We start from the raw sequence: 15,606 nt of genomic DNA on the forward strand, positions 1-15,606 counted from the left end.
CTTGTTTCTGCGTGTTTTTAATCCTGCTCTGGTATCTCAATAAACCTGTCCTTCAAGTATGGTTAGGTCGAGGGGACAGTCGCCTCTCTCCCAGGAAAACGTATTGGCCTCCAACCTTCACAGGAAAATCTTCAAAATAGAGTGTAAAGTTAGGTTTTGAGTGGGTTTTAGATTAGTCCCCGAGATTCTAAGACATAAAAGAAGTTTTCTAAGACATGAAAGAAGGAAAGAATAGTATATATGCCTATTTTCCCTAGATTCCAAAAGTATAAGACAATATTTATTAAAACAAAAGGCTTTGTTAGAAAATCTGTACAATATGAATAACAGGAAAAGACCTCATTATACAATAAACATGATGACAAAGAATCAGGCATATAATGTATATATATATATATATATATGTATATACATATATATATATATAACAAGTATATTATCGGCACGATTACAAGACGTGGACGGTGATGCTATAATAATAATATTTTTCAAAACAGGCCAATAAAGTATGCCAACTGACAATATTTTAGAAAATGAAGAATAAATCATTAAAGTTTACGACTAGTTAACGTTAATTTTCTACTTAGTTCCGAAAATAAAAGTTAATACCAACTCCGACTTAATATAATTACTCTAAAATATTTTTTACAAAAAATTTGAATTTTACAAGTTCTAAAAACACCTCTTTGCTAAAAATTTAATTTCAAACCAAACTCAAAATTATCGTTACATTTTTTTGTAATTAGAAACCGGCTGGAAACTACATACGGAAAATTTCAACAACAAAATCTATCGCTTGAATGAACGACATTTTCAAGAGTGGGTTGTTTTGTACTTCGATTAATGTAAATAAGCGGAAAATTAATAAAATTTGGAAACTTACTATTTACACTTGTGCAAACATTTACAAAAATAACAGCAGGGACATAAAAGTAGCCTAATTAATCGTTCTGTGGTTGAGTTATCAGATATAATATCCTCCTTCTCGATTGATGATAGCTTAAAAAGATGCACGTAGAAGGGGTTGATCACATTTTTTAGAATTGTGATCAGCGATATTTTGAAGAAGCACCTTGACTACTCTTTTGAGTTGCTGCTACTACTGGACAATTTATTATCTTTACGACAATGCCAATTATTCTATATTTATTATTTATTCGAAAAGGAAACATCAAGCGATCTCTCAGCCTTACTTATTCACTTAGATGCGAAGGGTGATAGAGCTATTCGAAATCAGAACAATGAGCCCCTAAGTATAGAATTTGACCTTTACACCATATAATTGGGATAAAAGCCATCACTAGTTGAATTTCCAATTCAAATCGATTGACCTTCTGTTTATGATTACATAAGAAAACAAGTTTTTTCAGCTGAAAGTAAAGTGTGACATTAAAAATAAAAACGAACAGAAATTATTACGTATAGGAGGGGGTTGCCTTAGTAGTAATAGCAATTTACGCTAAAGTTTGACTTTTTGTTCCAATTATTTAAGAATGACTCCTGAAACACAATGGTCGTTTAATTAGAATAATAAGCTGTCTTAAAAGTTCAAAAAAAAAGCTTTTTTTTTACAAAAATCTACAAAAGGAAGCGGAAGCTTTTCACTCCACCTAGAGATGATGAACTTGGTTTCATCTAGAGCGTTGGTTAGACTAACGGCAAATTTCAGTGGACACCATACACGGCCACAGAAGCCGTCAGTACTAAAGAAGCTTACAGCTTATTTCATATTATTCTCTTTATAATAGAGATAAGCTGCATATATCGCAAATAAAAATCAGAGAGTTTTTTAGGAAATGAATACTTATTTCAAAATAAGTTCTTAAAAAACCTGATTTTGTTACAAAAAGCGTCGAGAAAGTCGAACTAATTATTCTCTTTCGTGATTTACCCAAAGCAAGGTGTCAGATACTGTCTAACATAGGTCTAGAAATAAATGAAGATTTTGATGGGTTTACATTTTCCATAGAAAATCGAAAGTCACAACAATTCATATTGAAAATTAGATTTTTTTTTTTTTTAATTACTTTGTTTTAGCAAGTCTATAGTATAATTGTCTTTCTTTTTTAAAGAAACGCCTGCGAATGGATTTTTTTTTTTTAAGATTTAAATCGTATTTGCCGGCTGAGCGTATTGAGTTTCCATAATTGAACATGTCAGCAGCATCTCAAATTCCTAAAACAGTACCATGCAATCAACAGAAATAAGATCTAAGAACCTTCTTCTGATGTTTTTTAAGACTAGCTGCGTAAGATGGCAGTTCAAAATATTATTGATTTTCCGGCGACACTAAAGATTTTCCGAGGGATGATCGCAAAGGAACAGTTCCTTCGCACCACATTCCTGGTCTCTCCAACACATCTTGCCACAAGCTCACTTCCGGACCAACTGAGTCTGCCCATCCGTCTGGTTTTCCATTGTGCATTCCTAGAAAAAAATTATACTATCAAACTTTGAAGTAGGATCCCGGGGTCAAAAATATAGAACTGATTTTTCGACTTTCCACAATGTTAGCAAGTACTTCTGCAGAAGAGTGCAAAAATTGGCAGAAATTACTCGAAACTTAGGGAATTATAGAACAAATCATAGAAGTCTCATCCTGTCAAAGGATGCACCATTCTCACTGCTCGGGATGACTAAATTTGACGTTGTCACCATATAAAATGAATACGAAATGCCCATATCTCAAAGGATACTAAAATTGCTATTACAAAGTAAGGTGCTGTATTCGGACGTTTAACTAATATTCTAAAATATTAGCATATACTGCATTTTTAATTCCACCAAGAACTTATCCTGAGGATCTGAGTTTCGTCGGCTATTCTCTGGGTACTTCGAAGCATCAGAAAATACAAATTGTTGAGCATTTAAAAGTCAGCCATAATACTGTTATTACAGTAGGAATCTAATATACCGTAAATTGAAAACAGAATATATTTACTTACGCCTCCAGGCATTCCTGATCTCTCTTTCAAAGGCTGCATATAAAAAAATAAAAATATTAGAATTCAAAATAGAATCACCCAACCAAAAAACGATTTCTATGGCATCATGGTTCATGGGCGCCCATAAGCTGAATTCCAGGGGGGGGGGGCAAACCTAATCTAATTGGCACTTTTAATGCTATATAATATAAAAATCAGAACAAAAATATAAAAATAATGCATCATCATTCAGCCAGGGGGGGGGCGGTAGCCCCCCTGCCCCCCCCATATGGGCGCCCATGTCATGGTTTCCATTTGTTTATATTTCTGTGCGGTAATTTATTTTGTATGCTTCGGTCAATTAATCAAATACTATAGCAAGCTAGGCACTCCACCCCAACAATCTCTTATTGAAGAGTAAAGAAATAGATGGCTCGAAAGAAGAGATGCAACTTTGGCACCCTTCAAAAGTTTTGCAGAAAAACAGGAAAATATCTGCTAATGCTTCAGATTCAGATATCACACAAAATTAATAAATCCAACTGTCACCAGTCTATAAGGGTGGAGAAACGAACTTGTACCCTGCAATAGCGAAGATATGTGAAAGGTGTACAACTTATTAATTAATTTAAATGATTATTCATTATTCAATTATTGTTGTAGCTGGCTAAATACTCATTTCGCCCGATCTTTTGATAATATTAAATAAAAAAACAAGTTTTTTTTTAACTGAAAATAAGGAACGACGTTAAAACTTAAAACGAACAGAAATTATTCCGTCTATGGAAGGGGCTGTCCCCTCCTCAACGCCTCGCTCTTTACGCTAAAGTTTTTTTGTTGTTTAAAAAAAATATAGTTGTGAGAAAGTCAAACTTTAGCGTAAAGCGCGAGGGATTGAGGATGGGACATCCCCTTTCATATACGGAATAATTCTTTTCGTTTTAAGTTTTAACGTCGTTCCTTACTTTCAGTTAAAAAAACTAGTTTTTTTTATTTAATTTTTGAACGTTTTTGACTTAATGCAGGTATTGATTTTGGCACACCGTACAGGAATAATTAAGACAAAATTTGCATACTAATTTTATTTTTATTTGGTTAAATGGCTTTCTTGAAACTTGTTTAATTTTATTTACGAACGTTTTTATTAGTAATAAATATACGTAACTTACGAATTAACTAACGTAACGAACTTCTAGTTTCATAGATTTTTAATACGCATATTAGGGGGTTCGCCTCCTAGTCAATACCGTGCTTTTAAAGCTAAATTTCAAAATTTGATCCAATTCTTTAAAAATGACTACTTAATCACAAAGGCCGTTAATTAGAATAAAAAGCTCTATGGAAGTACTAAAAAAATCTTTGTCTTAAAGAGCGAGGTATTGACTAGGGGGTGAACCCAATCATATACTTAATATTTTCGGTTCGTTTTAATTTTTGATGTTGCTCCTTACTTTTAGTTGAAAAACTTGTTTTTTTTTTATATTTAATTTCTGATCTTTTTCTTTAATAATGTTGGGAAATCCGGCGCCCCCTTCATAGCCATGTCCCTTCACCCATTGGAAAGATCCTCACATATAACTCCCGACCCCCCCCGCACCTACCAGAAAAAATCCCCCCTGAAAACGTCTGTATACTTCCCAATAACCAATACTATATGTTAACTTTGGGTAAAGTTCATAACTTTCAGCCCTCCCCCAGGGGACTTCGGGGGATTAAGTCATACTAAAAGACATAGTTATCATATTTTCGACCATGCTGAACTAAATGACTATCTCAAAATTTTGATCGGGTGACTTTGGGAAAAAAAAATGGGCATGGGAGGGGGCCTAGTTGCCCTCTATTTTTTTTGGTCACTTAAATGGGGCACTAGAAAGTTTAACATCCGTTCCAGTGAGTCCTCCCACGATATTCTAGGATCACTGGGTCGATACGATCACCCCTGGAAAAAAAAAACAAAACAAAAAAAAAACACGCATCCGTGATCTTTCTTCTGGCAAAAAATGCAAACTTCCACATTTTTGTAGATAGGAGCTTGAAACCACTACAGTAGGGTTCTCTTATACGCTGAATATTATGTTGTGATTTTCATTAAGGTCCTATAACTTTTAGGGGGTCTTTCACCCTTTCTTCTAAAATCAGCCAAATTTTCTCAGGCGCGTAACTTTTGATAAGTAGGAGTAAACTTGATGAAACTTATATATTTGAAATCAGCATTACAATCTGATTCTTTTGATGTATCTATTGGTATCAAAATTCCGTGTTTTAGAGTTTCGGTAACCATTGAGCCGGGTCGCTCCTTAGTTACAGTTCGTTACCACGACCTGTTTGATACAAACATAAAATCAAACATCATTAGGTTTGTTAGTTGATTAGTCTTACTTTTGTTAAATTTGCAACTAAAATAATCAAGCTAGAAACACCAAAATTACACAGAATAATTGTAAAACAGCGAAAAATAAAATCCAAAGAATATAAACTAAAAAGCCAGAGCCTTGAAACCAGGCTGTATTTCGAAGGCCAGGAGGCTCGAGCCCGCCATTGGCAATGTTCGAGCTGGTGAGTGGAGAGAGGCAAAAAAAAAGCAAGTTTTTAGGTGAATAAATAACAAAGGAAGCCTACTCTTTTACTAACATGTCTGTATATAAAAATTAAATGCCGATCTGTTGTTCTGTAATACCTTCCATCCGTTTTACAGCTAAACTTTTCAAGATAGAAGCTTGAAACTTTCTGCAAATAACTTTGGAATTGGAAGAATATTTCTTAATTCTTATAAAAAAAATATTATAATTTTGTAAAGCGAATATGTAAACCGAGTATGGGTCTTTTTCTGCCTAAAAGTTCTTTTATATTTTATGTCCAAGTAACCTTTAATAACTTTGCGATCCTTGAATGAAAGGTGCTTAATTAAAATAAAAGGAGCGTAAACTGAATCAGTTCACGGTAGGACAATATTTAGGTAAAAATGTTAAGTATGGTAAATACGAAAAAAAATTCAAAGAAAGCAGTTTCCGTCATAGCAGAACCTGTTCTGGTGATAGGAATGGAGTTCTCTTGAGACGAGAATATCATCTCTAGAAATTTTGCATCTGCTTTATGGGCTAATTATTTATACAACTTGCAATTATCTTGAGTTATGACTGTCAAGATTAGCAGCATATCACCAAGTAAAACAGGGCACCACGGAGGTTACAAAAAAAGAAAAAAACGAAGGAAGCTCACCTGTGCCTTCACAGCCTAATCGGATCCCACCCATGAATTCGTTGCTTGCAACTCTTTCATGATCCCAGACAGTGATTTCCAAGGTGCGTGTTTCCAGTTCAGTCGAAGTAACATCATCAAAAACAAACGTATGGTTCCAGCATGGATTTAAAGTGCGCCGACAGACATTGGTTTTCTGCTTTGCACTTTTACCTCGCTCGGGTAATAAACTCCTGCATAAATAAAAGGATTTAGATTTTATTATTCAGTACTTTTCTTTGTATTACACTAAAACATTTTTTTCTTTTTTTATATACTCGCTTATCAATGCAATTTTTTCGGAAATCTTCTCGTCTAATGTTACTTTTCACTAGACTAAGTAATATTTACACATTCCTATTGGCCAGTGAGGCTATGAGGCCTCGTCTCAATTATTTTTACTAATGACATTTTCCTAACATGTGCATGATTTGAATGACGCTTATAAGAGAATTAAGACCTTAACTCAATTACGCAATTTTTCGATCTTCATTGAGAACACGAAAATACATCAAAACTTTGAAAATCGATAAAACATTTGTAGTTACCTATCGGACAACTATTGAGCTGTAGTAAGTTTTCATTAAAGTGCGATAAAGTACTTGAACGTCAGAAGTAATGGCAGATGAGGGGACAACATTCCCCTTGCAATTGAGGGTAAATTTGGCATTTTAATTTTCAATTTTGCTCTTTTCTTGCATTTGAAAAATACAAATTCAATTTCAATTTTTTTTTTCTCCTCCCATATAAGAAAGGGGTTACTATCAGTTTTGAGTACCAACGCTTCATTTGCATCGATTAACCTTTATGTTGTATTTACTGAGAACAGATAATATTCTCGACACGCTAGTGTTTTATTAATTTGACACACATAAAAAAAAAAAAAAAAAAAAAAAAAAAAAAAGGAAATATCTAACAGAGCCAATAGAGAGCTAAGCCCATAGAGAACGCTACCTATTATTCAATAAACTTTATCATATACAAAAAAAAAAAAAAAAAGTAAAACGAGGAATGAAACAACTCAGAGTAAGAATGACAGATGAGGCTACCCCGGTATGCCAAATCCATAATACCATATTGCAAAAACCAATTAATAAAATCAAGTTTCACAACTTAAACTAGACAACCATTAACCGATACATTACACAACCAACAATTTAAATTAACTTTTAGAACCGATTGTAAGAGTTATAGTCCAGCACGCAAAATCGAAGGACTGGCACTGAAATGAGCTGGTGAATAAATTAAAATAAACTGTACGTTTTCAAGTAATAAAAAGAAATAAGATCGTCCTCCTAAAACTAGCATTCTGTACAATGACCCATGGGAAAAACCGTAGAAAGGGGAACATGCTGGTTAGGGTAAAATGTGATTTTCTTTGGTTTCAATGCGGAGGATAGTAAATCTTTGGTTTAGGGTCTTCGGCCACGAGTATTCCAATGATTCACTTTTGATTTCAGTCTAATGAAATTTTCAAGGATATTGCGCTTTTTTCAAAAAGCGCAATAAAAAAGGTAGTTGCTCTTTTTTAGAGTTTTTGTTCCTGTTGAGTCGAGTTACTTATAGTTCATTACCACAAACTGCTTGGTCAATCTTCAAACAAAGATGTCAGGTAGCAAAGTCAGAAATAAAGACCAACCGTTTTTTGTTTTTTTTAATAATCTGAAAATAATATAAAACTTTACAAGAAAACAATCTGGAAATAACAACCGAGTTTTTACTTTCGGCTAAAATATACACTTTTTTATTGATCGTTTTGGGGTCGCTTCCATATTAATCAACTATTCCCTGAATTTCAATAAAATTTATAGCTTAATTCTGTCTTATTAAGAGGAAGAGAGGGGAGGGGCCATAATTTTTATGGTAAGAATATTATATTCAGGCAAACTTTGAAGGGCAAATCTAATTCTACCAAATTTTTTTTTTAAGTCTATTGTTTTTATCTCAGGATTAGCCTTCATAGAAGATTAATAATTGCTCAAGCATTAAAAGTTGTGAAGGTAGGCCTAGGTGTTTGAAAAAAAATCTAGTGCCCTAAATTCGAGCAGAATGTCTATTCCGTAAAAATTACATTCACTCTCAGAACAGCTTTCCTAGACTGTAAAAAGATCCTAGACCGCAGTTGAACCACTCAATCAAGCATGGACGCCCACCAAAAAATTGTAGGGGGAAGGGCACCAGAATAGCAATGGTGAAGGGAGGAGGAGGAGGAAAATATATTTGAAGATAACAGGTTATATGCAAAATAAAATTATCAAGGAAAAAAGAAACGTACTCAATTTTTACATACCAAAGGAAGCAAAATTCAAAAAATTTTTAAACGGGGAAGATTCCTGGCGAAAAGATCAATTACTTTAATCGCTACTTATGTTTTATACTGCCAACACTGAAGAAGTCAAGTTAGGTTAATCTTAATGAAAAATCCCATGTTAAAAATATAATACTTAAGAAACAAATTTGGGCTATATATTTGCACATTAGCGGGGGGGGGGTGGTAACCTGACTAAAACTAACCTAACCCCCACTGCTAATTAATGTGCAAATATATGTCCCAAATTAAATAATTCCAATGTATTCTGTAACCCGCCACTTGTTTTCCCCTTAGCGTAAGATAATTATTTCTTAATACAGACAGATAAAACCAGTTTGTTCTCGAGTTTTACACAGCATAAACTTGAGTGTTGGCGGTATAAAACATAAGTAACCTTTAATCTATCACGCATTCAATTAATGTATATTTAAGATTAATATATTATGCCCAAAACGTAGAGTAAAAGAAAATAAGACAAACTATAAAATAAGAGAAAAAGGTATCATCTTAAAAGGTCCATTTAATTTCTGAGTAAAACAATGGTTATATTTTGAAAGAGCATAAAAAAATTTCGAGTGGTATTTTCATCTAATTTATGGGTCGATGATGAAAATATCTCCAAATTTATCATGAAATCCCCTCCTCTTTCCTTGCATAGGTACCAGTATTTTCCTTTTTCATTTTAGAATAATTTTTCAATCTAATTCTCTTATATTTTCAGACCTTTGAAAATTAAACAGAATAGTAAAAAAAAACAAAAAAATTCAAACTCACGGTCCAGCTGTCTAAAATAGCCCTCTTTGCATCGATGCTCAGAATTACATAGAACATAAACGTGTTCAAATGAAATTCTTTACTACGAGTCTCAATCTCAATCTTTGATGAAATGGTGTAGTCTTATAACATTACACTTTTACTAGCATAGGAAGAAAGGTCAGCAATTCAATGACCTATGTCTGGTTTTTGATGTCTAGTAAATAATGGAGACAAAAACTATGGAAAGTAGTGAAAAAATTATGTAAAGTTAAGTGAAAGTGATAGTTACTAGGGGTGGATTGTCGCTAGTGGTAAATCACTAGGTGTGGCAACCCTGAACGAAAAGGGAGTTTTAGAGAACTGCCAAGTAGTATTGCTACTCTGCTGCCCCACTTTTTGCATGGCAGAGCACAACTGTGTGTTTAGACAGCTTTTCTTTGAGCAAAAATTATCTTTATGTGTAAAAATGATATTTTCCGACAAAATCTGCCAACAAATTTGAAAACTGCCAAGTAGCATTGCTACTTTGCTACCCCACTTTTTGCACAGCGGCTGTTCACAATAAACAATTTCTTTGAAAACAAGTTCCTTAACTTCCGGCTACAATGGGCTGAGGTTCGGTCTTTACTATGTTAGAGCTACAGCTCTAATCATGTTATGATCCATGAAAAGGCCCTTATTTGTGGTCAACATGACATCCCATGCTTAGTTCAACAATACCTCCATATATTTGTTTCTGAATTATAGCATTGACGAACGAAATTTCAACCTCTGAAACAGGACCACGCGTAAACGGACAATTCAGACCTTCTCACAATATTTTAGCACCCCACTCCCCCCCAAAAAAAGAATGGCCAAAGATCCGACTCGCCACCTAAGGAAACCTTAGTTGAAGCATCAAATTTACACCAGAAGAAATGAATGGTAATCAATAACGAATTGTATAACTTACGCTTTACAAAGAGGGTCAGCGATGCCGGTTAATCGAAGAGGCATCAAGTTCCTAGCTTCTCGAACGAGAACTTGCAATGCTCCCCGGGATTTTTTCCCGCGTCGACTCCCTTGAAGATTCTCGACGGTGACATATTTCAGTGCGATTATCAGGTCGCCACGAGATGTCAGGATTGAGGCAGAATCATCTAATGCATCGCTCTATAAAACATTTATTATAATTTTAATATTTTTTATTAAAATACAACACATTACAAAATAAATCGAAACAGTTTTTGCTTCCTCTACGGAGCTGAAGCTTCCCATTTTAGAGAACTCGTGTGTTTACAAAATGTGTCCTAAATACAACAGAAAAACTTGGTATTCTGTAAATTGTAATAATATGTTTGATTGGTGACCAAAGAAAGGCTAAAAATTGAACCACGCCCTCGCTCCAACAAGCTTGTATAGATGAAAGAAAAGACTATATAGCCTTGAGCAATATCTATATTAAATAAGCATAGTTTCAAGTCCTGTAAATAATTTAGCTTTTAAAAAACCTTACAAAAATAATTTTCAAATGTTTGATTTACCGTTTTTTTTGTGTTTTTTTTGTTTAGTGACCTTTTTACCGTTCAAGTGAGAAGATGATTCTCAACTTTTTTTGCTCTTAAGGTCCGTCTGTTGCCCTTAAGGTTCGTCTACACTAAGGACGGCCGAGCAGAGATATGGAAAATATTTGTACTTCCCTTCTTCTTTTCACTGATTACAAACATCTCGTTTTACTACCAATTTTCCATTTTGTCATGTATGGCCAGTGCCCTCTTAGAAACTATTTAAGGGAAGCTAATAGGCTTGCGAGTACATGATATTTCAGCGTAAATAACGGAAACAACAAAATCATTGGTGTAAGGCTAAAGCAATTGCGAAACCAAAGTTAAAGCACTTAGATCATGCACAACAAAATAAAATATTGTTGAATAGGATAAATAGAGACAACACGAAACAGCTATAAATAATTTTTACTTTAATTATGCTTAGTCTAGAGTCTTAGAACTATTTCAGAGTGGTTAAGCTGATTCATACATACACTGCTAATTTGATCTGTAAACAAATGTTCAATCTTAAGCACAGTATCAAGTTGAACTTGGCATTTTATTTCTTGCTTCATGTCTTTTCTCATTTACTCTCGCTCTCTTTCTTTCGCCCTGTCTATTCGGTGGCTTTCCTTTTTTGACCAGTTATACGAAGAAAACAGGGAAATCAGAGACATGGATAGAGAGAAAGAGAAAAGACAGAGTAAGAAAAGATGCAGACTACACTGAGCCATAGCCTCTGCATTATACTGAGTTAAAGCACTGAAAATAGAAAGCACAGAAACAGAATTTTTATTTTTACGAGGTTTTAACAAAAATAATAGAAGTACTTGCATACATTTAATATCTCTACGCTATTGGCTTTCTGTGTGAATTTTATAAGATCTATGTACATGTTCATTACAGATAGCGTTAACGACGGTAAAAAAAAAACACTATAAGCGATAATTTTTATTAAGAGTGAGTAATTAGTGTATTTACTCCAGAACTACGAGGGCAATATGAACTTTGTTTAGTTTCGCAGGGGAGGAAGCATCAATAAACGCCAAGATCATTATTGCCCAAGTAAGAAGACCGTATCCAGTATGGCTTTGAGGAATCCAATCTTTAAACAGTCAGTCAAATCAAGCCCGCGCTCAACATAGCTTATTCCAATTAACTGCAATAAATTATTGAACAAGCGTAATTGTTTTGCTTTACTGAACGCGGTTTGGACCTATAAAGAAATTTATTGCAGAAAAAAACGACATCAACAAAAAACTTGTAAAACCGTAGAAACTTCGAAACTAACTGAAAATACTGTTAGCTTGCACTAATAGATAAATATTCCAAGAACTTTCTACCTGTAAAAGGACGAATCGCGGCTTGTTGAGCTCTGAAACACAATAAGCAAACAATTATTTGCAAAGGGTTTCAACAAGTCACAGTGTGATAGCAAAATGGGCGTTTATACATCTTTAAAATTTCGAGAAAAATGCGATTGAAAAAATCGGTTTTTGTGGAGCTGAATGTGTTGTAGATAGAAAAACGAATGAAACACCAGTTTAAAACCGCTAGTCTGGGAGACCTATTGGTAGAATTTTGGTCTGTTTGGCGCAATTTAAGTGGTCAAAGGTCAAACGAAAAACTAATACGACAGTTTTGCCCGTCCCTTCTGCTGCTGTGTTCGTTACAACAAAACTGCAGGACAGCGCTTATTTTTACCACTTTAATATTATAATTTTTCGCCAAGGTTTTCTCTTAAATAGTCAAGGTTTATCTCAGGGCTCAAATGAGGTATTTTTACCTTTTTGCACTACTTTGATCAAAGCCGTATTCAGGGGGGAGTAGGGGGGGGGGTTAGGGGGTTTGAGCTCCTCCCCCCGAAATGGTTGGCCTGACTCGTAAAAGCGTAACAAAAATGGATATGAACAAGTTTTTATGTATTTTTTTTTTTTGTGTAAAGCCCCCCCCCCCTCGAAAAAATTCCTTGTGTAAAACACCTCCCCAAAAAATCCTGCTTACGGCCCTAACTTTGATCATTTAAACTGAACTTTAATCCAAAATGATAATAAACCAATTTCGGATATTTCAATTGCCATGCCCTGCCCCTTCTCAGCTTTTCCAGGGGGAGGAAGAGGGGGCCACCACTTTTTTTCGGCATGCTGTCTCTGCTGCAGTGCGAGGATGGTTGTTATCTTGACCGATGATTACAAAAACATAATTGTAGTTTCCTCATTTAGAGCCGACATAAACCTGTAGACGGATGTACATCGTTTGATTTTTTCAAAAAGAATGACTGGTTTGAGATCCAACTGCTTTGCGACCATAGAAACAACCAAGAAGGTCGTTGCTTGCTTTCAGTTTAGTCTCCACAGCCATGATTATTTTGGAGACTGATTCTTCAAAAAACAAAAGTTCGTAACCGACTCTTTTGGAGTGCCCATGTGTAAATTGAAGTTGTTTAACTTCGAAAAATGGAACATTAGCGTACTTATAGATCTTGGAGGTTTGCTGAAAATACGGCACTTTGTTTATTTGGGTGATGATGTATGGGTGGTTTCAGTTAACTTTTTTGAGTTGCTTCACCAAGTTCAGTAGCCTAGTGGGCGTAACTTGAGATGCTTGAGACATCTTTCAATACAACAATAAACTGTATCTACTTCTTGCATGCTCGAATGACATGGATCAAAGTCTTTCATTGTTACTTTCAGCAGTCTAAGGTACTTACGAAGTACGTCATGCATAGTGAATCTTAAGATTTAATTCTGGTTCCGTTTCACACGTGAATCCGACCAAGTGATAATCTCAAAAACGTCAGGCTAAGTTGACAGAATTCTGTCAACCACGAGGAAAAACCGTTTTCTATTTTGTTAGCTTCTCGACCTGCAGCTGTTTCATGCCACACTACGCAGTACACATTTTCTATGTGTTCCCCGGAAGCCCGTTGACATCAGAATACACCAACGACTACTTGCGACCGTTACTAGTTATGACTGTGGCCACTGAAGACTACGAATGCTTATGACTGCGACTATTTGCGATTACGACAAATTATGACTGTGACTGCAACTGATTCAAGTCTGAATCAACTAACTCAAGTCAAATCTGGCTGGTCTGGGTGGATTGAAAATCTTCCAAATCAAGTAACTCTTTTTATACTAGAAAGATCAAAATTATTCCAAGCTCTAGATGATTTCCAAGTCGATAGAGTAGATAACTAATTCAAGCTCTAATGACAATCTTAAATTGCCTTACAGGTTTCACCAAAAGGACAATATTATTCTTGGGTCATAACAGGTCCCCCGACCTAAGCTTGTCTGGGCAGATCAAAAATGTTTGAAGTCAAGTAACTCCTTTTATACTAGAAAGATCAAAATTATTCCAAGTTCTAGATGACTTTTAAGTTGATATCGCAGATACTTAAAAGCTATTTAGTCAAACTTTTCGTTCAAGCTTTATATACACACTTTGTTATGTTTGTTGTTTTTATGCAATAAAGGTAAGTTTCGACAAAGGGGGATATTTCTTTACAGGAAGGCGAGTAAAAAAAAAACAATCATCAAATACAGCTTTGGCGAAATCTGTCTTGTTATTCTCAAACTTATTGAATTGTCCCAAAACATTATGCACCAGTATGCAACTGAACCTTTTTCTCTTTACTGGTGTACTCTGAATACCCTCTGACTATCTTTTAGATCCTTCTGTAAGCCAAAATACTGAAATATCCTCTATACTTCAGAACTTCAGTTTACAAAATGCCAAGATAGAAGGTCAATTACTAGCCTCAGAGATTCAAAACAGCTGAGTGCTTCAGCAAATGCCAGCCTTTTCCTTCATACGAATGCAAATTAGTAATTCCTTATTCTCCTTCTGCTCGGATGTCTGTGATGGTAGCTATACAGTTACGACAAAAGTCGCGCGGCTAATCCTCCGATCAGTTACGACGATTTTCGCTTTAAAAAAAAAGGGGGGGGGGGATCATGCACTTACAACAAATCTAAATTGTTGATTTGCTTAGCTAAGAGTTACCGTACGATAAAACGAACTACACCACTAGAAAGCTCGTAAAAAATAGCGCTGATAGCGCAAGTATCTCAATTTTAAAAAGGGTTGTCAATTACGACCTTTTTGCTTTCACAAGGCGAAGCGTTTTGAGCGCCATCTAATAGTTGGAATTGGCTATTGCACGCCAAAAATTACAAGAAACAATCCTAATAAGCTTATTAAAGGTGGGGTAAATCATCGGGCTAAACAATATTTCTTCTGGAGTAAGTTTCTTGCCAAGCTTTTCCCCTTTAACATGGCTGAGGCCTAATCCGGGCAACTAAATTACTAGGAATAACCTAAATTACTAGGAATAAAACTAAATTACTAGGAATAACCATTACTTCTGATCTAAAGTGGGAAGCGCTCACTACAGAGTTGGTGAAGAGAGGTAACGCTAGCTTACAAATGTTAAAATTAATGACAAAATTTCGCGTTTCACCAACCCATCTTTTAAGAATTTATTGTACTTTTATTAGACCGCTTTTGGAGTATGCTGCCCTGTGTGGCATTTCGGCTTAACTCTGGAACAATCTAACCGCATCGAAAGAATCCAGAAACGTGCTCTTGTTATAATTTCCCGTGGACCTGAAATTCCGTATTCTGAACTGTTAGTTAAATTTGAGTTGGTTTCGCTGGGGCAAAAGAGGCTGAAGCGGAATATGAATTTCGGAAAAAATGTCTTGATAATAATAAACACCGTGATATTCTTCCCTCAGATTTTAACCCGAAACGACCAACAACGGTTGTCGCGGGACCAGTCCCGAAGCTGACAAAAATAAAAGCCAAACATTTGCGGTACGATAGAACGTTTGTTCCCAGTTTC

The 15,606-nt window shown here is 35.1% G+C and overlaps 1 protein-coding gene across 1 annotated transcript in view; it reads right to left on the bottom strand.

Annotated features, from left to right (window-relative positions):
• Positions 1–279: 279 nt before the first annotated feature.
• Positions 280–15,606, bottom strand: part of LOC148956506 (uncharacterized) — a 397,828-nt gene continuing 382,501 nt past the window's right edge. The window contains exons 13-15 of the mRNA XM_089108420.1: positions 10,181–10,380; positions 6,144–6,355; positions 280–2,427 (exon numbers count right to left, since the gene is read on the bottom strand). Of these exons, the coding sequence (XP_088964546.1) occupies positions 2,270–2,427; positions 6,144–6,355; positions 10,181–10,380 (570 nt within the window). The 3' untranslated portion in view covers positions 280–2,269. The remainder of the gene's footprint in view (positions 2,428–6,143; positions 6,356–10,180; positions 10,381–15,606) is intronic.

This window comes from Artemia sp. Qi Xiang Cuo, chromosome 1 (genome assembly GCF_049724085.1).
Source record: "Artemia sp. Qi Xiang Cuo chromosome 1, ASM4972408v1, whole genome shotgun sequence".
NCBI classification, from domain to species: domain Eukaryota; kingdom Metazoa; phylum Arthropoda; class Branchiopoda; order Anostraca; family Artemiidae; genus Artemia; species Artemia sp. Qi Xiang Cuo.